The sequence below is a fragment of the Aquarana catesbeiana genome, linkage group LG01, assembly GCF_042186555.1.
Source record: "Aquarana catesbeiana isolate 2022-GZ linkage group LG01, ASM4218655v1, whole genome shotgun sequence".
NCBI classification, from domain to species: Eukaryota; Metazoa; Chordata; class Amphibia; order Anura; family Ranidae; genus Aquarana; species Aquarana catesbeiana.
Window position 1 is genome coordinate 186,842,033 of NC_133324.1, and position 25,317 is coordinate 186,867,349.

General features: G+C 40.7%; 1 protein-coding gene across 2 annotated transcripts in view; it reads right to left on the reverse strand.

The window, feature by feature from the left end:
- Positions 1 to 14,234: 14,234 nt before the first annotated feature.
- TMEM232 (transmembrane protein 232) overlaps positions 14,235 to 25,317 on the reverse strand; it is a 384,711-nt gene continuing 373,628 nt past the window's right edge. The window contains exon 14 of one of the 2 annotated variants that reach the window (XM_073624604.1): positions 14,235 to 15,962. In XM_073624604.1, the coding sequence (XP_073480705.1) occupies positions 15,804 to 15,962 (159 nt within the window). In that variant the 3' untranslated portion in view covers positions 14,235 to 15,803. The remainder of the gene's footprint in view (positions 15,963 to 25,317) is intronic. The other variant, XM_073624605.1, reaches the window with a different exon arrangement.

Here is a 25,317-nt window from a genome sequence, read left to right on the forward strand (position 1 = left end):
TGTCATGCCATATTCCTATTACAAGGGATGTTTACATTCCTTGTAATAGGTATAAAAGTGGTCAAAAAAATTTTGGGGGGGAAAAAAAGCATCAAACTAAAATAAATAAAGTAAAATGAACAATAAAAAAAAAAAAAAAAAATTTTAAAGCGCCCCTGTCCCTGTGTGCTTGCATGCAGAAGCGAACGCATACGTAAGTCCCGCCCACATATGAAAACGGTGTTCAAACCACACATGTGCGATATCGCTGCGATCGGTAGAGCGAGAGCAATCATTTTGGCCCTATACCTCCTCTGTAACTCAAAGCATGTAACAAGTAAAAAATTTTAAAGCATCGCCCATGGGGATTTTTGAGTAGCGAAGTTTGGGCTAACTTAACTGTTTTGGTTTTTTTAAAGCACAAAACTGTTTTTTTTTTTTAAAAAACGCGTTAAAAAAAATTGCTGCGCAAATGCCGTGCGAGATAAAAAGTTGCAATGACCACCATTTTATTCTCTAGGGTCTTTGCTAAAAAAACATATATAATGTTTTGGGGTTCTATGTAATTTTCTAGCTAATAAATGATTTTTACATGTAGGAGAGAAATGTCAGAATTGGCCTGGGCACTCCAGAACGCCTAAAGGTGCTCCGTGCATGTTGGGCCTCTGTATGTGGCCACGCTGTGTAAAAGTCTCACACATGTGGTATCACCGTACTCGGGAGTAATAGCAGAATGTGTTTTGGGGTGTAATCTGTGGTATGCATATGCTGTGTGTGAGAAATAACCTGCTAATATGACAATTTTGTGAAAAAAAAAGGAAAAAAAAAAAACTTGATTTGCAAAGAATTGTGGGAAAAAATGACAACATCAAAAAACTCACCATGCATCTTTCTAAATACCTTGGAATGTCTTCTTTCCAAAAAAGGGTCATTTGGGGGGTATTTGTACTTTTCTGGCATGTTAGGGTCTCAAGAAATGAGATAGGCCGTCAGTACTTCAGGTGTGACCAATTTTCAGATATTCGCACCATAGCTTTTGGACTCTATAACTTTCACAAATACCAAATAATATACTGATTTGGGTTATTTTTTACCAAAGATATGTAGCGGTATAAATTTTGGTCAAAATATATGAAGAAATATTACTAATTTGCCAAATTTTCTAACAGAAATGAAGAAAAATGCATTTTTTTACAGGTTTTTCGGTCTTTTTTCTTTTATAGCGCAAAAAATAAGGAACCCAGCGGTGATTAAATACCACCAAAAGAAAGCTCTATTTGTGTGAAAAAAAGGACAAAAATTTCATATAGATACAGTGTTGCATGACTGAGTAATTGTCATTAAAAATGTGAGAGCACCAAAAGCTGAAAATTGGTCTGGTTATTAAGGGGGTTTAAGTGCCCAGTGGTCAAGTGGTTAATGCATCAGATCTCCCTCAGTCTTTTTTCAGCTACTTCCTTGCCACTTCCGGTCTACTTTTCTTTTCTTTTTTTTTTATTCTTGTAGTCTCCATCTGGGGAGTGTGTGACAGGATGACAGTGCAGAAGCACAAATGAAGCACAGCTGTTACCCCATAACAAGAAGTGTTTGAACTTTGACCTTCATTGCAAGGTCACCAAGTATTCTTTCAATGAAAGCAGCAGACTAAAAACGTTTTTGAAATTACACTAACATATTAAAGCTTATATTATATTTTATTAATTTGGTTTACATGTTTTTCAAGATGAAAAGCAAACTAGAAAAGACTGCATGAAAAACGGGTGATTCAATTCTAATTATCAGCAAATAGAAAATCATCATGTATAAAATATGTTAGAAATCTTACTGATCTTTATTTGCAATTCTCATTTTTCAACTTTGACTTTATTTTAATTAAAAAAGGATTTCAAGTGTTGGATTTTCAGCAAATATGTCTGCCTTGCCATCATCAGAACTTTAAGCCTGATCTTTTTTATTATTTTGAGAAATGTCATGTGGTTTTTTATGTAATGTGAAAGTTAATACTTGATACTTAAATGTAATCCCGAAATATGTACGGTTCTTACTGGTGGTGCTGCTTCAGTTTTCATTTTTTATTTGTGTCGAGAATGTGCTGCTGAAATCCAGAGTACTAATCTGCAGATTTATTTCTACAAAATAGAAAATGTGTGGCTTTAGATGAAATGAAAGCTCTGAATCAGAAGAGTGGATGCAACTAGGTTAAATAAGTACAATAATAATTTATTAATGTTCTGTCTCTTATTCATGTATCTTAGACCTAGGGAGCTGTTAACTCCTCACTGACACATGGATCTCTATGGGGTATATTTAATACAAAATGAAAAAAACAGACATATTTGCGTGCTTGGACTCAAACATATTCTGCAGCCATCCATCTGCACAATTTACAGGTTGCTTTTTCAGATGCAGGGGGAGTACAGTAGCGAATGAGTGGGATCAAGTGTGGCAGGTCTCCATATTAACCAATAATACCATCAGTGGTCTGCCATTTCAAAACTGTAAATGTTTGAAAGAGATCAGTGCCATCTAATGTAACACTGGCAGTATAATAAAAATGGCAGATGTTACCGAGACCTGGGAAATCAAAATGGTGGCCAGATGGTACTTAAAGTGCTTACATTAAGGTTAGGTACCATACTTGTCTGAGCTGCCTTGACTTGACAGTTTGGCTTTACACCTATATACAACAAAAACCTCTGTTTTGACAGAGATATTTAAACAGTTTAAGCGCTTGCCGACCGCCGCACGCCGATTTACGTCGGCAGAATGGCACGGGCAGGCAAAAGGGCATACCTGTAAGTCCCTTTGCATTTGCCGCCTATCGGGCACGTGCACCCGTTGTGTGCTGTGGAAGCGTGCCCGTGGGTCCCGCAAACTCGATGTTCACCATCACCAGCGGCCCACGATTGCGGCGAGGAGAGGCAGAACATAAACAACGCACTTCCCTGTTCTGCCTAGGAACATGACAGGGATCTACTGCAGTGATCTCTGTCATGTTGTAGTAAGCCCATTACCCCTACAGTTAGAACACATCCAGGGAACACACTTAACCCCTTGATCATCCCCTAGTGTTTAACCCCTTCCCTGCCAGTGTCATTTATACAGTAAACAGTGGCTATTTGTAGCTCTGATCGCTGTATAAATGTCAATGGTCCCAAAATAGTGTCAAAAGTGTCCGATCTTTCCACCATAATGTCAAAATCCTGATAAAAATCGCAGATTGCCGACATTGCTAGTAAAAAAAAATAATAATAAAAATGCCATAAATATATCCCCTATTTTGTAGACGCTATAACTTTTGCGCAAACCAATCAATATACACTTATTGCAAATTTTTTTTCCCAAAAATATGTAGAAGAATACATATCGGCCTAAATTGTGAAAGAAATTTGTTTTTTATATATTTTTTGGGGGATATTTATTATAGCAAACAGTAAAAAATATTGCTTTTTTCTTCAAAATTGTTGGTCCTTTTTGGTTTATAGCGCAAAAAATAAAAACCGCAGAGGTGATCAAATACCACCAAAAGAAAGCTCTATTTGTGGGAAAAAAAGGACGTCAATTATGTTTGGGTACAACGTCACACGACTGCACAATTGTCAGCTAAAGCGACGCAGTGCCGTATCACAAAAAATCATCTGGTCAGGAAGGGGATAAATCCTTCCGGGGCTGAAGTGGTTAATTTAGGTGGACTAAGAAATCCACATATCCGCATGATATATCCACTATAACATGACTCCACTCTGATACCAGACAGCAAGATCTCGTATGGTCACAACATGGGGTGAATCCATAGGTTCATATATTGGATAAAAAAGAAGCAGCTCCTCATAGTGTAGTATGATAAATCAAGGTGATTTTATTCCATAAAAAGCATACAAGGTACTTACATTTGAAGGATTAAAACAAGCATATCAGGAATTCAAAAGGGTCCTAGGTTAAAGGAATTAAAACAAGCATATCAGGAGCTCAAAAAGGTCCTGGGTTAAAATTGTTTCCAACCAGCAAGATGGTTGGAAGGGCCATCTTGCTGGTTGGAAACAATTTTAACCTAAGACCTTTTTGAGTTCCTGATATGCTCATTTTAATTCTTTAAATCAACCACCTTGATTTAACATTATGAGGCGCTGCCTCTTTTTTATTCATATTTATCCATCCAACATATGAACCTATGGATTCACCCCATGTTGTGCTATATTGGATATATCATGCTTATTTGACCACCTATAATCTAGTGGTCCACTTTTTACGGTAAGAGGCCTGGTGTGTTGGTGTTCGGTGGAGGATTTCTTAGTTCACCTCAGTTTGTCATATTTACACCGTTCCCTTGAACATGGACTCTTTACGCTCAGTCACAGAGGACTTTACAGTTACATAGATTATGCTTGTATTTTTAGTGCTGCATATCTTCATACATTTTTCTTCATACTGTTACCTATATTTTATGCTAGTTGCTGAATAGTAATTAGCGCAGTGATTAATTTTATTTATAGTTTAATTTAGGTATTTTGCACCGACAAGCTGGACTGAGTTTAAGGAATTTTTGTATTGTTCGGTGTATTGCTCTGCCCAGGTGACATCTTTTTTTGCTGTTTAAAAATTGATCTAAGCAGTTATCATTGCTTTAGATTTTTTGGATTTGGGGCAGATACTGGGGATCTTAAGCTAACCTTAAAGTGGTTGTAAACCTCAGTCATGGAATCTGAACAAAGAACATACAATATACTGTATCTGTAGTGTTTATTTGTCTCTCTCTAAAGCTCTAAGTGTCTTTTCTCTCTGTTGCTTTGTTCCTCTCTTATCAACATGAGTCACTTCTGAGAAGTTATCCCGACACATGAGATACATTTGTAACGAGGAGGGAGCTCAGTACACAGCTTGACTATTCAGAACACAGCTCTGGATCCTTCCTTTGTTCCTGTGCCGTGTGTAAAGAGGGGTGTGTCCCTTTCCTCCAATCAGCTCTCACACATTGCACGAGAGCTCTAACTGCAGCTCTGTCCTGACAGATGAATAAGGATTTTATCACAATTCTGCACTTTTGAACAGCTGGAGAGAAGAGAAGACTGCAGATCCACATTTAAAACTTATGTAGGAAGATTTGTTTCATCTATGTGTATCATCTGAGGCTATTCGCTTCACTGGGTATACAGTATGATAGGGTTTACAACCACCTTAAGATAGTCTGGGCCTCTGATGTGTTGTTGCCTGCTTTCAATTTACTCATGGTTTTATATATAATCCCAAGTTGGGAGCTCAAACAATTTTGAGTCAAACCTTTGCAGAGCTGCCTTGGCTGAGTAGTGTAACTTTACATAAAAACCTCTGCTACATTTTAAAACAGTTTAAATAGTTATTCTGTGCTGACAAGCTGGATTAAGTGCTGGTGATTTTTTGTATTATTTGAAGCTGAACTCCAGGCAGCTATAAATGTTATAAGTTAAACTGATCTCGGTAATAATTTTTAAATAATTTAATTAATTCTTTATTATAAATGCAAGCAGTGTTAGTAATTGAATTGACTTGACACACCTGCAGCCCCTGTACAACAGAGCTCAGATGGGTGGAGGGAGATAAAGCAAAATGGGCCAATCAGGTGTGCTGTAGTGCACAGAAGGTGTGCTGCAGTGGAAGAAGTATACTGATAGTAAGAGAGAGCAGAGTGACAGAGAGATGACTTCATTAGTGTGCTGCTTCTCCTTTCATAGTTCAGTCACAGGATGGGGAGGGGACCTGTAAGTAAAAGTAATCCTGCAGCAAAGAAAGCTTGGGTCCCTTCCATGCTAGACAGGGCTGTGCTGTGGAGCACAGCTGTGGAAATCTTAAGACTGAACATAAATGCAATCCTTTGGCAATTATAACAGCTCTTATATACACTATATTACCTAAAGTATTGGGACGTCTGCCTTTACACGCACATGAAATTTAATGGCATTCCAGTCTTAGTCTTTAGGGTTCAAGATTGAGTTGGCCCACCCGTTGTAGCTATAGAAGCTTCAACTCTTCATGGAAGGCTGTCCACAAGGTTTAGGAGTGTGTCTATTGGACTCTTTGAACGTTCTTCCAGAAGCACATTTGTGAGCTCAGGCACTGATGTTAGACGAGAAAGCCTGGCTCATAGTGTCCGCTCTAATTTATCCCAAAGATCTTCTATTGGATTGAGGTCAGGACTCTGTGCAGGCCAGTCAAGTTCCTCCACCCCAAGCTTGCTCATCCATGGCTTTATGGACCGTGCTTTGTGCACTGTTGCGCAGTCATGTTGGAACAGGAAGAGGACATCCCCAAACTGTTCCCAAAAAGTTGGGAGCATGAAATTGTCTAAAATGTCTTTGCATACTGACACCTTAAAAGTTCCCTTCACTGGAACTAAGGGGCCAAGCCCAATCCCTGAAAAACAACCCCACACCATTATGATTTGGAGGGGTGGCCCAATACTTTTGGCAATATAGTGTGGATGAGCGAGTTTGGGGTGGAGGAACTTTACTGGCCTGCACAGAGTCCTGACCTCAACCCAATAGAACACATTTGGGATGAATTAGAGGGGAGACTGGGAGCCAGGCCTTCTCATCCAACATCAGTGCCTGACCTCACAAATGCACTTCTGGAAGAATTAGTCAAATATTCCCATAGACACACTCCTAAACCTTCTGGACAGCCTTCCCAGAAGAGTTGAAGCTGTTATAGATGCAAAGGTTGGGCTAACTCAATATTGAACCCTATGGACTAATGCCCCGTACACACGGTCGGACATTGATCGGACATTCTGACAACAAAATCCATGGATTTTTTCCGACGGATGTTGGCTCAAACTTGTTTTGCATACACACGGTCGCACAAAGTTGTCGGAATTTCCGATCGCCAAGAACGCGGACGAGACTAGAAAAGGCCAGTTCAGAACCAAGTGTGGCACCCTTTGGGCTTCTTTTGCTAATCTCGTGTTAGTAAAAGTTTGGTGAGAGACAATTTTTTCAGACTCGTGGTTTTCAGATCGTTTTCTGCTGTTCAGTTTGTGCTTGTGGGTTTGTATCTGCTCTTCATTGTGTGCAGTCAGTTCGTATTGGAATTTTCTGTGCGATCTTGTCTGCTCCTTGCTGTTCTTCAGTGCGTTCTGTTACTTCGTTCTGAGCAGCCGACCGTTTTCTAGCCATGTTGCGTATACATACTCCTCGTAGAGTTCGTGCTGTGCAGGGGCTTGGTGTTGGGGTCCTTACCTTGACACAAGTCCAGTCCATGAACAGGGCGGGGAGGAGTTCATGGACCAAGAATTGGTTGCTCCAGCGTGACCAGTTCTGTCACATGCCTTTGCTCCATGAGATCCGTGAGAATAATCCTGACGATTTCAGGAATTTTCTCCAGATGATAGACCCCGTATTTCACCGTTTGTTGGCTTTGCTGACCCCCTATATCAGCAGGCAGGATACCTGCATGAGGCAAGCCATCACTCCGGAGCAGAGGCTAGTCGCCACCCTGCGTTACTTGGCGACGGGGAGAAGCCTGCAGGACCTCAAGTTCTCGACAGGCATCTCCCCCCAGGCTCTGGGGATCATTATCCCAGAGACCTGTTCTGCCATCATTCAGGTCCTGCAGAAGGATTTATCCTTTAACATCACATTTTATTGTATTTAATGTTTGATAATATATTGTATTTCTTTCCTCATTCCCTAATTACCATGATTGTAATATGCTGTGAATGTCCCCTTTGTCCTCATGCATGCTGGATTTTTATGTAATGTTTTTTTTCCTTCATACATATTTGCCTTCACTTACCTCCCCAGCATGGTCTCCCGGCCCCATATTCACCTCATGTAGTCACTTAACAATGTATTTTGTCAGCTCCATAGTAGTGCTTTACCCTAAATACCCCCTAATGTGTAAAAATGTGATTTGTGCTTTAAATTCAGGCAGAGTACCAGAGGCTTTTTTTGGGGGTCCCCAAATCATTTGGAACCCTCCCTCCCCCCAACTGCTAAGTCAGCTGATACCAATTCTCTATCTATCCTCAATCATCTATCTGCTGACTTTGCCAAACCCATACACACTATACCCATCTCTTTTGTGGTCAGATGTATGGATGAATTCCCCAAAAAATGTAGTGCAAGGGCCTGCCTGTATACTTTCAAATGGTACTGTTTCAAGTTTTTGTATACTATTATTTTCTTGAGGACACACTACACCAACTTGTAGCTTTAGCTGAACACTGTGAGGAGGGCGCACTACACTAACTTGTAGCTTTAGCTGAACACTGTGCAGCGGTCTCACTACACTAACTTGTAGATTTATCTGAACACTGTGAGGAGGACGCACTACACTAACTTGTAGCTTTAGCTGAACACTGTGCAGCGGTCTCACTACACTAACTTGAAGTTTTAGCTGAACACTGTGAGGAGGGCGCACTACACTAACTTGTAGCTTTAGCTGAACACTGTGCAGCGGTCTCACTACACTAACTTGTAGTTTTAGCTGAACACTGTGAGGAGGACGCACTACACTAACTTGTAGCTTTAGCTGAACACTGTGCAGAGGTCACACTACACTAACTTGTAGCTTTAGCTGAACACTGTGAGGAGGACGCACTACCCTAACTTGTAGCTTTAGCTGAACACTGTGCACTACACTAACTTGTAGTTTTAGCTGAACACTGTGCAGAGGTCACACTAAACTAACTTGTAGCTTTAACTGAACACTGTGAGGAGGATGCACTACACTAACTGTAAATAGTCTAGCTGCCTGACTCTGGTACTAATAGGATCAAAAGAACACCAGCAATTTTCTTCAGGTAGCTGTAAATACTGTAACAAGACAAACCTGCCTGTCAGTAGGAAGATAACAGGAACGGATTTAGCTAAACTGAATACAGTGTATATATATATATATATATATATATATATATATGCAACACCTGGGATGAATATATATACACAATACACTGTAAGTGCAGCTAACTCACTGACTGTCCTGCCTAATAGACATGTGCATTCGTTTTCGTCCGAATGCATTTTCGTCCGAATTTCAGGTATTTTCGTTATCGTTTTAACAAACGACAACGAAAGTGCAGAGTCCGAAAAACGAAAGATCCGACATAAACAAATGCTTTATTTTCATTTTCGTTGCTACAACAGTTCGATAGATAGGAGATTCGACATGATGATGACAATAACAATCTGTCCATCAAACTTGTGGTCGAATGTGCCTAACCTTAGCTCTATTAGTCCAAGATTATTCTACATAGAGAGAAAAGATTCGACGTAGAGAGAAAAGATTTGACGTAAGGGAGGAAAGATTCGACGTAGGGGAGGAAAGATTCGACGTAGGGGAGGAAAGATAAATAAAAATAATGATGATGATGAATGTTATTGGCTGATTGTAACTAAAGAGGAGGAGCAGTAAAATAGCTAGAACTAAGTACACATGTACTTTGGCTTATGGTGTCTGTTGAAAGTTCTAAGAAGATTCAACGGAGCAGGTAAACTATAAGGCGTCGCACAGTTTAGCTGCTCCGTCGAATCTTCTTTGAACATTCGACAGACACCATAAGCATTCAATGACAGATTCGACCTTAATTAGGATTTTCGGACGAATGCAATTTTTAACGAAAACCGAAATAAATAAAAACGAATTTCGGGAGTGACTAAATAAATGTATTTTTTGGACGAAAACGAAATTCCGAAACGAAATATTTCAGTGTGCACATGTCTACTGCCTAATCTAGCTAACTCAAATGAAATGACACTGTCTCTCTATCTCTCAGCACGCCGGAACACACTACACAGGGCCGCTGTGCAGGCGGCCTTATATAGTGTGGGGCGTGTACTAAATCGCCTGAGCCATAATTGGCCAAAGCCACCCTAATAATAAGATGTGCTTTGGTAATGTGTTAAAATCCTTCAAAATAAAATAGTTTAAAAAAATCATGAAATACATTTTATGGCTGAATTTGTTTTAAATAGAGTAACAGAGATAAAATAAAATCTCCCTAATAATGTTTAAAATGGAAGCACTTGGAGATTTTCCATGTTTCAGTAATTATTTACTTTGTTTGTTATCCCTGTGCAATGCATAGTTTAAGTAGAATTACACATCCTACAGTTAATCTAACAAGGTTTTCCCCAGGTCATTCGTGGCAGGGCTGAATTTCTTACCAGGCAACCCTGGCAAGTGTTCACAGCCTTGTCAAAGAAGGGGGGTGTCTGCATCTCTTCTAACCATTCTCTGCAAGGAAATGTTTTTCAAATCCTTCTTTTGCCTAATACAAGTAGCCCAAGGCTTTTCTACACAAGCAGCAACTCATACATAATTAATCTGGTTAAAAAAAAAACATAAGTCTATCCAGTTCAACCAACAACTCAGTGCCTGTTCCTGCAACTTCAGAAGGTCAGCTGGAAATATCTCCTTGCAAGACACATTGGCATATGTAAACCATCATTATTATGCTACAGATAATCCCAATTTAATTGGTAAATAGAGACAGTAAGAGTGAAACCAGCCTTGACCCCAGTGATTGCAGAATTGATTCAATATAGAACTTGATGGTGGTGTAAATTAGCAGATGGCTTGACATCTGTGGCCCATCATGTGATATTTTATCATTCACGTTTTTGGATCACATGTAGCGCTGCACTGATTTTTACACTAATCTTGGGTCAATGTATGTCAGCTGATGTACTAGCAGTTGTATTTGACCTCTAAGCACAAATTCCTTTTCTTTTAAGGAGGAATGGGGACCCTGATGTAAAGGGGAGACTCTGGGGACCTAATGTAACTAGGAAAACTCTGAGGACTCTCCTTTTAGGGAGTGACTCTAGGGACCCTGAAGTAATGAGGAAAGGGCTCTGGGGCCCCTGATGTAAGAGAGGGCAGATCTCACATAAGAGGGGTCACTCTAGAGGTCCCGATGTAAGGGAGGTGATTTAAGGGACCCTCGTGTAAGGTGGGTGGCTCTGCGGACCCTAATGTAAGGAGGGTGACTCTGGTAATCCTTACACAGATAGCAAGGAAAACTTGCCACAAATTTGTGGGAGTGTTGAATTATGAGTCTGTTAACTTGCTGCACTTTTGCACTGGCAAGTTGTACACTTGCAGAGCACTTGAAGCACAAGTTCTAGTTGACACTTTTCCAATTTGTAGCAAATTTGCGTGGCAAGTCTCCAGCAAGAGCAAAGTTGCAGTGGTGAGACTATAGCAAGAGCTCTGCAAGTCTACAGCATGCAAATTCAGCCACAGTGACCCCTGTGGTGGGATGACTATTGCACAACATAACTGAACCAGAACTTTCAGCAGACTTGCATAATGTTTGCAAAGAAAGTTGATCTGGAGTCATCCAATGCAGACTTGCTGCAATTGTGCAACAAACTTGTGAAGCCTGGCAATTCTAGCAATAGCTTAGCAAGTCATTTTAAAACTTGCAGTACAATTGCTTGCTATCTGGGTAAGTTAGGGGGGGTTTTGAGGACCCTGAGATAAGGTTGAGGGTTGATAGCTCCCCTCCCAGTCCCAACCACAGCCTCAGCAAATGTAAACAGAGAGCACTGAAGCTCTGATCAGGTGCTGCTCTTGTGTACACAACCTCAGATAGGGTAAAATAAGAGCTGAGCCTGTGTTCAGAGAACCACTCCCGATCACAGCCTGAGATCTGCTTAAAAATGCTGCGATTTGAATCTGAACAAAGACTTATACGGGTGTACACTATGTTTTTTTTTGTTCCACGCAGTGGGCTGAAAGAAAAAAAAAACTTACAGATCGTCGTACTAGCACAAGCAATGTTAGTGTAGGGATCTCCTCCAGTGAGCTATTGCATTCTGAAAAGGGGACTGCCCCTGACACTGATTAGCGCTCGCAACCATTGGCTGTAAGCGCTGAACCGACCATTCTCAGCCGACTTTCAATCCTTGTGTACCCAGCCTCAGCTGTCCTTCTACCCTGTGCATTGAATGAACTGCTCCCAAGCACAGTCTGAGCAAATGCAAACAGTCAAGACTGTGATCAGGAGCTGTTCCCCTGCACATAGCCTCAAACGAAGTAAAATGACAGCTGAGTCTGTGTGAAGGAGAATTACTCAATTACAGCCTCTACAGATCACCAGATGACATCTGCAATCAGCAGAGGACAGCCAGAATGTAAAAAATCCAATACACCTGAAAATGTTGAATGCTTCAAAATGTTCTCCTGCTTGCTCAAATAGGGATATATTATGTACAAATAGAGCACTGTTAAATTTAGAAATAAGAAGAGAATGTTTGGTCTGGTTGCAGTGTATCTTTAAATGAAGGCATCACCAAGAAGGTCTTCTTTTATATATGCATATTCCCATATGCTTATTGGCAACATTTCCATTGATTTTTTCCATTAATCTGCTTTAAAGTACAACATGTCGCAGTTTAAATCCTTGAAGTTTCTGTTTTCTTCTAAAGTAGTCAGCCAGAAAAAGGAAAGACTGAAATAAAGACTTAATGAACCTGGTTGAATTGTTTAAAAGAAAGAAGTAAAAACTGAATAAAGAAGGGACAAAGCCTACAGGGAAACAGCCTGCATTTTCTTACAGCCTTTACTTCTGCTTTTTATGATAGAATAAAAACATTCAGGTGCACTTAGCTGGTTCCGCCAATTAAGTTTTGTTCACCACACTTGCTCACTGCTGAATGATAATGGCCTTAAAGAGAAATGTACTCTCATACTGTCTTCATAGAATGCAAAAGTGCTAGACCTGTATAATAATAATAATAGAACTACTAACCAAAAAAAACGATGTACAAGGAGCTCTAGAATGAATTGCACACTAGGAATCCATTTGTATTGTTACCTGTAGTCCCTGGTAGCATGGACATGCAGGGGCAAACCTAGAGCATTTGGCACCCGGTGCGGATCCTATATTTGGCAACCTCCTCATATTTAAAATGTAAAAATACCCCACCGTGCCCCCTGCATCTCTTTGTCACTACTGTGTACCCCCTCTCCACTCCACTGCACCTCTGGACCCCTTTACATTACACAGCCCCCACACCTCTGGATCCCTTTACATTACACAGCCCCCTGCAGCTCTGGACCCCTTTACACTACACAGCTACACAGCCCCCCCACAGGTCTGGACCCCTGCACATTACACAGCCCCCCACACTATCTCTGGACCCCTCCACATTACACAGCCCCCCCAACTCTGGACCCCTGCACATTACACAGCCCCCCAACAGCTCTGGACCCCTGCACATTACACATTGCCCCTTCCTACCTTACTGAGGCATGCATGTAGAGCTGGAGACACAACAGCGCTGAACAGAGGGCGGGAACTGCTGGAGTTAATTTTTCATATTAAAAAGCTAGTGATTGGTTGCTAGGACCACCTAGCAGCCGATCACTTAATAGTTAACTTGAAAAGTTACGTCCAGCAGTTGCCGCCTGTCCTCTAGTCAGCGCTGCTCACTGTCTCTCTCCCCTGCTGTGAGTGGCAGAGTGAATCCGACGGCCGGCCCTGGGTGTCATTCACCTGGGTACGGTCCGCACTTGGGTACCCTGTCACAGCTCACCTCTCCCTGCCCTGGCTGCCTGAGCCGCTGTCACCGCTTCACTCAAGGGGGAGCAGGGGGCACCAGCTGACCCCCCCAATATGTGGCACCCGGGGCAGACCGCCCCCAAATGGTACACCACCGTGTACATGTCTACTGTCTTCTTCTGTATCCTTAGGCTACATAATGGATTCTAGTCTCTAGCCACTTGGTGATTTAACCAGTTGTTGGCAGCCACCATATTTTACACACTGAACCTCTTGGGAAAACAAGAAAGGACAAGTGTATAAATAGCCATAATCTATGCAATAAGGCCTTTTTCACACTGAGGCATTTCACTACAGGCATTTTTGAGTTAAAAATAGCGCCAGAAAAGCGCCTGTAAACTGCCTCTTCTGCATCTTCAGTGTGAGAGCCGGAGTTTCACACTGGGGCGGTGTACTTTCAGGTCAGGAAAAAAAGTCCTGCAAGCAGCATCTTTAGGGCACTTTAGGAGTGGTGAATACAGTGATCCCAAAATGCCCCTGCCATTGAAATCAATGGCCAGCTTTTGGCTGCGTCGCTTTAAACCCTTTTTTGGCTGTTAGCGGGGGTTAAAAGCACCTCCGCTAGTGTCCGAAAAGCGCTGCTAAAACGACAGTAACACGGCCAGCGCAGCAGTGTGGAAGTGGCCAAAAAGGCTCAAGCTACTTACCCAGTATTGGCCAAAGACACACAAACAAAAAGAGGGAACTTTGGACACCGCGAGTACTGGGATGTAAAACTTTAATTCTTCAGAAATTTATGGAACCTTTATTTTTATTACAAAGTTGAACTTGGAAAGCAATGAAAAAAACAAACAAACAGTTAAATTAGCTATGTAATAAAAAAAGAATAATTAAAGTGGAAGTAAACCTTTTTTTTGATCTAGCACGGTTTAGGATATATTCACACTGCATGAAGCCAGTGATGTCACCAGCGCATGCGCTCTAAAGGGACAGCATACCCGTGCCATCCCTTCAGAGATCCGTGCCGCAGTCTGTGACTCCCGAGTGCATGCACAGGAGTGACGTCATTAGGGTGTGGCCAATCAGATGGCCAGAGGACGCAAACCTTGAAGGAAGACCAAGTGAAGATGGAAGCGCCTGCGGCTTCATTCTAAAGTATTCTAAGGTATATATTTCATAATGTGCTAGTATGCCATGCCATTGTCTTACATGGTTAAAAAAAATGTGGTTTAATACCGCTTTAATAGCATGTTCTAATGCAACATGTGCAAGTACCTTAATTGTTCCTGATATCAGTCTCCCATTATTTTAAGTTAAGCAGCACTCAAATTGAAAGTGGGTCACCTTTTAGACTCTGCTGTATGCACAAGAGAGTGCAGAGTGAGCAGAAGGATGATTTCATCAATGCCCTGCTACAATTTCATGGTCCAATCAGCAGCCTTGGGTGATCAGTGTTTTTGACCAGCCCTTGCTGCTGCAGAAATTGAAGTCCAAGACTTTACTGTCCCATAGGGGTGTCTGGATCACAAAATCAATACAGAAGGTCAAAATTTCAAAATGAAAGTGTACTGGGAACCTATAAACTGTTTTGTATGTTGCCCTGTCCACATATACCTTTCTTCTGTATTGCTAGTTTTAAACTGATCTGAGCTGCTGCTATTGTTTTTTTTATGTTACAAAAGCAACTGCACAGAATTATATATGCAGCAGCAATCCTTTCCATGAATTTATTTCAATTGTATTTAGCTACCTTTCTAAAGAAGGATTTGACATACTGTATGAATAGGTAAAATAAAAATCACTTTTAATTTCATTAGACATTGTTACCCCTTCCTTTCACACAAACTCTACCTCATCCACTGCTGATCAGCATGCTCTCTTTTTTTCTGACATGTCACAGACAACCTTTCCTAAAATTAGTATACAGGGATTGCTATAGTTGACAACTTTAGAAGAGCAATGAGGACTGATTCATGAAAACTACAGAAAGAAAGTTAGCACAAAAGTGGAGCTGTCACCTATAGCATCAATTTTCTTTTCTCCAGTTTTTATGTATCAGTCCTTATGTGTTCATTGCAGGGGTTATTACTTGTGACTTGTGTCTCTGCATTTTTTGCTATACTCTAAAATAGAAGACAATGGCTGCTATCGAGGGAGGTGGGTAAACTTTCATTGTGTCAAGACAGCACCACTTGAGACAGGAATATTATCTTGTTGAAGGTAGGATTCTTTCCAATGCAAGTTTTAAAAAGATTATTGTATTCATTTTTTAAATAGTATGTTTAATATGTAAGTTTTAGATGTAGTTCTGTTAATATCTGCTTATCAATATGTCAAAATGTTAAGGAAGCTCATAAGGCTTGCTTGTCTTCTTTAGTTTTTCCTCCCTTTTTTTCATTATTTCTTTGAAACGTTCTTCTTCCCTTTTTTTTTGTTCTAGTTGCTCTTGTTTCGTTTCTTCCTCTTCCTTGTCCATCGTGATTTTTAGCTCTTTTTCCCACTGTTGGAAAACAGCACAATATTAATAGTGCAAATAATGATGTAGCAAATTCCTAAATCCAGCTTTTTACATTTATTACATTTGTTGTGAATTTCCTATGGATAGGAAGAGGATAGACTGGAGAGGAGACGCTTCACATAAAGCATCAATAATACTAGCATTTGCAGAGCTTTGTTGAGCGATTTTTAACCGGTTCCCGACCAGCCGCCGCAGTTTTACTGAGGCAGAATGGCGGGGGTTGGGGCAAAACAACGTTTCCTTATGGTGGCCGCGACAATCGGATTTGTTTCAGAACTGATCAGTTTCCAGGCCCAGGCCAATGATTTCTGGCCTGGACCTGCTGATCGTTTCTGACAAATGAAATGCTTCCCCTGCCTGTAAGTGTAAACACAGGCAAGGGAAGTGATGTCATCCCCCTCTCTGGAATTCTTTTCCGTTCCAGAGAGAGGAGAGAGGACATCCAAACGTGAGTTGCACCAACACTACACTGACACAGTACACGTACGCACACATTTCACCCCCTGATCACCCCTCGATCGCCCCCCCCCCCAGTTAACCCCTTTACTCCCTGTCACTGTGTCACCTAGTGCAGTGTTCATATTTTTCTTTGATCACTGGTGCCATTTGTGACACTAATCAGCATTACGGCACTTAGTAGTAGGCCCAGATAGGTCTAGGGACCACCCTAAACCCCCCCTAATAAAGGTTTAACCCCTTGATCACCCCTGTCATCAGTGATCACCGTATTAGTGTCAAGGGTGATGCTGTTTAGTTAGGTATTTTTTATAGCGTCAGGGCACCAGCCGTACATTACCTAATAAAAGGTTTAACCCCCTGATCACCTGGTGGGTGACATCAGTTAGGTTTTAATGTCAGTTAGGGTCTGCGTCGCCCCAGGAGTCTGACCGGATCGATATCTTAGATCTGATCAGAACTATATTAGCGTCCGCAATAGTTAAGGGTTCCCAAAAATGCAGCGTTAGCGGGATCAGCCCAGATACTTGCTAGCACCTGTGTTTAGCCCCTCAGCCCAGCCCACCCAAGTGCAGCATCAATCAATCACTGTCTCTTACAAAACACTAAACACATAACTGCAGCATTCGTAGAGTCATGCCTGATCCCTGTGAACACAAACAGTTTTTTTGGTAGCGTTGGAAGCAGTCGCTGTCAGATGCTCTTTTTTCCTGTGAGTCTCACTAGTTGTACCAGTAAATTTAGAGGCCAAAATGTCCAATCGAAGGTACACTAGTGAAGAGGCCTACACATTTCTGAGCATGACAGATGAGAGTGAAGAGGAACTCACCCATCTGTCAGATTCACGCTCAGAATACGAACCTGTAGACAGCAGCGGCACCCTGACAGATAGCTCTGACGACAGAGTAGTGGTCCCTGTCAAGGTCAGGTGTACCCAACCCTGTTCTGCTGCTGTTGTTGAGGTGCAAGAACCGCAGGGCTCTCATAGGAAGCAGAGAGTCAGTAATAGTGCTCATACTTCAGAATAACTGGCAAGCACCAGCGGCCTAGTACATCCTGGTCGACATGCAGCAGTGCAGTAACACTTGGTGACGTGGCGAGTCCCATAAGTGCAGTTCAAGTTGATGAGGTGGCTAGCACAACTAGTGCCCTGCAGCCACCAAGAGTCCATGGGGTGTAATTTCACATATGCCCATGGCATGTTTGAGCAATATATCATTTATTGACAACTTTGTGCAAAAAAAAAAAAAAGTTTGTAATTTTCTTGAAACTTGTGACAAAATATAAAATATTCCATGGACTCTAATAAAAGTAAAGTAGAGGCGCGCTAATATGTGAAGATTTTGAAGAATAAACTAATGGTGATAACAAATTAATATTTAGAATTTGCTGCAGCTGTCACTAATGTGCTCCCACAAGTGACAATATAAGAATGAAAAAAGTGTGACAGCGCTGCAATTATACAGTATATAATAAGCCAAAAACCTTCTACTCATAGTACAGTATACAAAATAAAATGGAATAATGCAGTATAAAATGAAAAAAGTCCAATAATCAATATATGGAGAATCCTTCAAAGTGGTATTTCTTCTAAACAAACTCTTTATCCTGAGTGCTCCCACCACCGCATGCAATGGTCGCTCACCTTATACGCCCGCAAGGGGTCAAATACGCCTTTGCACTTACTGCCAATAAACACTTTAAGGAATCCTCTGTAATCTGTACTCTGCTCAAACAAAACGATCAATGGCCAGCATAAGTTCCATCCACTGTGCTGCTTTCACGTTTAAGACCAGTAGATGTGGAAATACATATGAAAGAACAAGAAAAAGTGCCTCCTATAGTGCAGTATCCAAGGGGTTAAATAATGAAACCTCTCCACCCCAGCTAGCAATAAACTCACATTTATTAAAATGATTAAAAGCATAGAAAACAAATCTGAACAGCCTATCCAGGCAGGCAGAGATTGAATCCCACAAGGGGAGTGCATTCAACTACAAGTGATCAATTCCACAGAATGTTCTAAAGAATACTAAGAATAGGTATTTGAGCTTCCCCCGCAACTTTCCTTCTGCCTCTTTCCTGCTACTTCCTTTATTACTTGTTCATTAAAGCATTGGAAAATATACTCAAGTGTTTGGTGCTTACATCGTCCAGAGGTAAACTCAACGGGACCCTAGACCCGGTGCCGGTGAAACAGAGGTATCGAGAGTGAAGGTAACAGCCCGCTTTAAACCAGCAGCTCCACTGAGAGTTAGTGCTACATTTAATATACCCTTCTTTACGCCCTTCTCCACAAGATACTCCAATTCCTTCTTATAGCTTCTCGTAGCTTCTGTGCCTCTCCAGACCAAAATGACATCATCAATATATCGTTTGTACAAAAGTAATTTTGAATGGAATATATGTTTCATTATCTTCTACTTGTCTATTCAGTTCAGCACGGTACATTTTAGTTTGAATGACGAGTCCCCCCCCCCCTTGCCTGCAGGTCTAATGACCATATTTTTTCTATTTTCTAAATGATTGATTCCTATTTCAATAACTTTAGCTTCCTTTACTTTTTTCAATTCCATGGTTTGTAAATCCTGGGCCATCATTTTCTTGAAAACTTCATTGTGACCATTATCACTAACTGGAGGGTTAAATATGGACTTATTTCGCAATGTTGCATGTTGAAAGATTCCTTCTATATTTGTAGCCATTTTCTCCCAAGGTTGCAATAACATATATTTTTTGATATTTAGTTTTCGTACATATTTTTGAATGTCCACATAGATATCAAACTTGGTTATATTTCTAATTGGAGCATATTTCAATCATCTGTCTAAATCATTCCTCCACCTAATATTCTCTTTTTCACTTGCTTCTTGTATCCTGCTCTACATTCCCTCTTACTGGTGGGCTTCTTCTTGACCTCTCATCTCTGTCCATTCGTTTGGGGGTCCGTTCCTGATTTCACTCTTCTAAAAAAAGCCTTGGTGTTATATCAGTATCCCAATCATCTCTCAGGGGTTCATATCTATTTTGGGATGATACTGGGCTTCTCCCTTGCTGATAATAATTATAGGGTTCTGGTCTATGATATGTTAGGGGAGGGGTTCTTGTACGATGACCATGGTCACGTTGGTTTCCATATCACTGGTGACTCGGTCCCGGACCCCTCCTATCATTTCTTTGATTATTATATTGTTGATGACCTTGATTATAGTTTGTATAGTGGTTAGGTCCTCTTGTATATAGGCAATAATGAATCAATTAAATTAGATAAATATATAAATACACAATTATAAATATATAAATATATAAAGTGTCCCTTCAGTATTGCAGCAGCGCTGTGCACCCCAATTAAACAGGGTCTCTTTCTTAATCTATTTCAGAAAGTTCAAACACGGATCTGATAGCCAGAGTCCCACCAATAAATAATCAAGATGTATTCTGTGAGGGTAGTAATCTTTTCACCAAGCGATACACCACGTGCTGGGGTCCCCAATGAAAACTCACTCACCAGAAATCAGATCAATAAAAGCCTTGATTAATAGTAGTAAATCTGCATCAATATCCAAAGCGACCACCAGATGTCAGTATTATTCCCAGTAGTTCCAATAGGATATGTAGAAGAAACAAAAATGCTCACATAGCGTGATACTGCTAAACATCTTTATTTGAACCATCCAAACATCCCCTTAAAACCATGCGTACCAAAATTTAATAAACATTGAGCAAAGATAACAAAGTGCACTGTGCCTGATTGCGTCCTCCAGTCGTGAAAACCTGTCAGGAGCGCTCCCTGTGTGTAACCACAGTCACACGCTTCCTGGTTCCTCGGTTGGTGGAGCACATGCGTCACTTCCTGTGCGACATGTCCCTAACGTTTCGTCACTTCCTGGACTTCTTCTGAGGGCGTGACACACAAGAAAGGAGGCCGGTATTTATATAAGTGGCAGGCGGAACAGCCAATCAGCAGAAGCAGAGGCCCGGATGACTCACAGATCCCCGCCCCTAATGCTAAATACTGTCAGCAATGTGTGAAATAACATCATCCGGACATTCTGCTCCCACAGGTCGTATTAAGCATGACAATACCGGTTCTAGTGGAAGATGACCTAATGCATAAAAAACAAGTACCTTGAATACCTGCAATCATTCAGTGTATGCGGTGCGGACATTGATCCGCAGCGCTATCATTGAGCAAGCACACTTTCGGTATTCATTAAAACTGATTAAAATATTCACTCTCAAAATATAAAAGTTTTCAGTAAACAAGAATTGTCTAGCGATTTTACATCATACATTGCTTATCCTATGAATAAAGATAAAAACTGCATAGCGATTTCCTAGCACGTATTGAATAATCGCATACGTTAAATTGCACCTGATAAACATATGTTGGAATATTAAAATAAATATATTGTCTAGCAATTTTACATCATACATTGCTTATCCTATGAAAAGATAAAATTTGCATAGCGATTTCCTAGCACGTATTGAATAATTGCATGCGCTAAATTGCACCTGATAAACACATGTTGAAATATTAAAATAAATATGTATTAAAATTGTATATCTAAAATGTATATATGTACATATATAAAATATATCACAATCCACATGTAAATATATGTATATAAAACATCTATATATAAAACGTGATCATATTGGAGTCAAAATTTCATTATAATAAAACATTACACTGTGATATAATGAAACTGGAACCATACACCAGGGTATGTCTATGTGTCACTGATGAAACAATTTATGTCAAGCTCTATGTTAAGACCCTTGGGGGCAATCACATCCACAGAATAGATCCAATGGGTTTCACGTTTGGATAACTCTCGGATGCGATTTATGCCCCTCCAATGGGACTGGAGATGTTCAACCCCCCAAAATTCCAATCCCGTCGGGTCACTATCATGTTTTAATTTAAAATGCAGTGAGACGTTATGATCCTTATAACCTATTTTTATGTTGTTTATGTGTTCAGCTATTCTCACCCGCAATAGCCTTTTTGTATGGCCTATATAGATTAAACCGCAAGGACATTTCAATGCGTACACCACAAAGGTGCTGTTGCATGTAATGAATTGTTTAATCCCGAAACTGCGATTATTAATCGGGGAAAGGAAACTATCAATTCCTCTAAGAGGTCTGGAGACCTTCCCTGCAGGCTTTGCATCTCCTGCACGCAAAAAAGCCGTTGCGATCCCAAAATGTCGGAGGACGTTTAGGAGGGTCAATCACTTTCTTCACCACTGTCTCCAAAACTCATGGTTTTTCTATAAATGAACTGGGGCTCAGAAGGTAATACTGTGGTGAGTTTCTTATCTAACCGGAGTATATGCCAGTGTCTTCTGAAGATCTCCTCCACTTCCTTGTATTGAGTATGAAATTGAGAAATAAAGCCCCACTCTTTATTACGATTTTTTTCTGTTGGTGCTACCTCAGAACCCACCGGCCGTGATTCTTGTATGCATGTAATTCTAGGTATTTCAGCCACTTCTTCCACCACCTTCTTCAGTTTCTTCGGGTCATATCCCTTGGCTTCAAATCTCTCTGTAAGGACTTTAGATTGAATCCAGAACTGTGTATCTTCAGAGCAGTTTCTTCTTACTCTCATAATCTGTCCTTTTTGGATATTCCGGAGCCATAATGGATGATGACCGCTTGAGATGGGCAAATAACTGTTCCTGTCTGTTTTTTTAAAATAAACTCTTGTTTCTAATTTATCGTTCACCCTACAAATGGTGATGTCCAAAAAGTTTATTTCTTCTTTATGCCATTCTGAAGTAAGCTTAATATTGTTATTATTATTATTCAAGGCCTGTATAAATGCTCCTAACGACTCAGATGTACCATTCCAGATAAAAAACAGGTCATCAATGAAGCGTTTGTAAAATATAAGTTCCGGCCTTTGTTCTCTAAAAAGGGTCTTATCCTCCCACTCCACCATGAACAAATTGGCAATGCTGGGCGCGAATTTCGCTCCCATCGCAACGCCTCTTTGTTGTGAGTAGAATGTACCGTCATACCAAAAATAGTTATGACTAAGGCAGAAATCCAAGGCATTCCTAAGGAAAATCTTTTTGTTGTGGGGGAGATCCTCTCTTTGACTAAGGGCCCAATTGAGCGCCAATAAGGCATCATCATGCTGTATGATGGAGTAAAGAAAGGAAACGTCGGCTGTGACCAAAATTGCCTGCTCTCTTCCTATCAGGCTCACATTCTGCAAACAATTTAAAAAATTCTTAGTGTTCCTTATATATGAACGGGTATTAGTGACACTCTTTTGCAAGAACCGGTCCAAGTACTGACCCATTCTGGCAGAGACCGAATCAATACTGTTGACAATAGGTCTTGCTGGAGGATTAGAGGGGTCTTTGTGAATCTTCGGCAAGGTGTAGAGCGTGGGGATCCGACTGCTGGTGGGTAACAGGAACCTTTTCTCTTTGTCCGTTAGTACCCCGCTTTTTGAACCCATGTGTACTAGAATATCCAATTCATACCTATAGGGCAGGGTGGGGTCATTCTTCAGACGTTTATATGTTACTTCATCTGAGAGCATCTCCATAATCTGGTTATGATAGAACTCCTTTGAGAGTATTACTACCCCACCCCCCTTATCGGCTGGTCTTATGATGATATCTTTTCGTTTCTCCAACATGGTAATCCCCTCACTGATATGCCTTACATTCATTTGTTTATCGGGTTTCAGATGTTCCAGATCTCGTAGTATTAACCCTTTGAATACCTCAACTTGATGGTTGGGATTGTTGAGGGGGTTAAATAGGGACTTATTTTTAGGACCACTATTGACCACCTCCCCTGGCTTATGAGTTACCACTGATATATTAGGGGTGCATCCCAAAAAATACTTTTTAATATTTATCTTCCTAATATATTTGTGGATGTCAATGAAGATGTCGAACTTATTGATTGGTTTTTTCAAGCCACATTTTAAGCCTAGATTCAGAATATTCATCTCTTTGTGTGTTAGTTGTTTGTCAGTCAGATTGAAGATGCCCTCTACTCCGACTCCCTTCTTCTTTTTTTGGGTCCTAGATCCTGCTCTGCAACCACGATATTTTCTTCCTTTGATTGTGGGTATTGCGGAGGGTCCCTCTTTCGTTGCAGATGTTGAGTCTTCCAATATGGGGTATTGGGGTTGTTCTGGGGTTGCTGGTCCCTGTATTGAACCCACGGGTGGGGTCTCCCTCCACTTCGGGGTTGGTTCTGACCTCTGGACGAGCGACCCCTTCCTCTCCCTAAAAAAGGACGGGGGTGTGGGTGATTGTTAGCATAATTCTCAAGATTATTTTGATATTCCTGCAGGGGCTGAAACCTGTTGTGTGTGGGTATGTCATAGGTGTTGGGTTGTGAATATCCGTTCTGATTAGAACGTCTTCCATTCCCCTTTAGTTTCCTTCCTCCTTTCTGTATGGGAGTGGAACACCTAATCGGTGAATTTGCATACGAGGTGTTCCCTGCACAATCATTCGTAGATACCGGATAGTTAACCGATGGTAATCCTGGCATCAGTCGCTGGATCTGCTGTGGAGGTGCAGAAGGCTCTTGTATAGATTGATCTCCTGCCTCATTTCTACAAGGCACTTGTTGCCACGAGTAAATGGAATTCTTTTTGAAGTCCTCCAAATCCCTATGGTATTTCTTCAGTTTCTTTTTTTGTGTCTCTCTATCAACTTTTTCCAACTTCTTTTGTATTCTGGCATTAAACTCTATAATTTGTTGACTATCTTTTATTGGGTCTAATTGCTGTTGTAGATCATTGATTCTTGACTCCAAATTGGCCATTTTGCGTTTTTTTCTTTGTAGGACTAACTGTTGTAGCTTGAAACCCACACCGTTAAAAAAGTCCAACCATTCTTGCATGGAACCTTGATCATCCAACCCATCCTGTGGGGTGACATCCCATCTAAGGCTCCTAATGATGACTTTTTCCTTGATGTATTGTTCAAGACTACATATGTCCCACCAAGTCCGTACTTGTTTTTCTAACACATGGCCCAGTGCTGACATTGCTCCATTGTAATTGGTTTGTGTGGTGGTCGGTTCATAACTGGTGAACAAAGCGTCCACACCAATGTGCCTATTACTTAAATACCGTAGGACGTCCATAGCAGCAGAGAACTAAATATGTGCCTTGAATGAATGTATGTTGTATATGCCTGTCCCAAAAACAACAATGCTCTGCGCTTAGTACAATATTCTAACGGTGTATGTGCGGCACATAAATAAATATATGATTAGTAGCAGCTGCTTAAATAGTAGAACATGTATATAGGCAATAATGAATCAATTAAATTAGATAAATATATAAATACACAATTATAAATATATAAATATATAAAGTGTCTCTTCAGTATTGCAGCAGCGCTGTGCACCCCAATTAAACAGGGTCTCTTTCTTAATCTATTTCAGAAAGTTCAAACACGGATCTGATAGCCAGAGTCCCACCAATAAATAATCAAGATGTATTCTGTGAGGGTAGTAATCTTTTCACCAAGCGATACACCACGTGCTGGGGTCCCCAATGAAAACTCACTCACCAGAAATCAGATCAATAAAAGCCTTGATTAATAGTAGTAAATCTGCATCAATATCCAAAGCGACCACCAGATGTCAGTATTATTCCCAGTAGTTCCAATAGGATATGTAGAAGAAACAAAAATGCTTACATAGCGTGATACTGCTAAACATCTTTATTATGCGATTATTCAATACGTGCTAGGAAATCGCTATGCAGTTTTTATCTTTTCATAGGATAAGCAATGTATGATGTAAAATTGCTAGACAATATATTTATTTTAATATTCCAACATATGTTTATCAGGTGCAATTTAACGTATGCGATTATTCAATA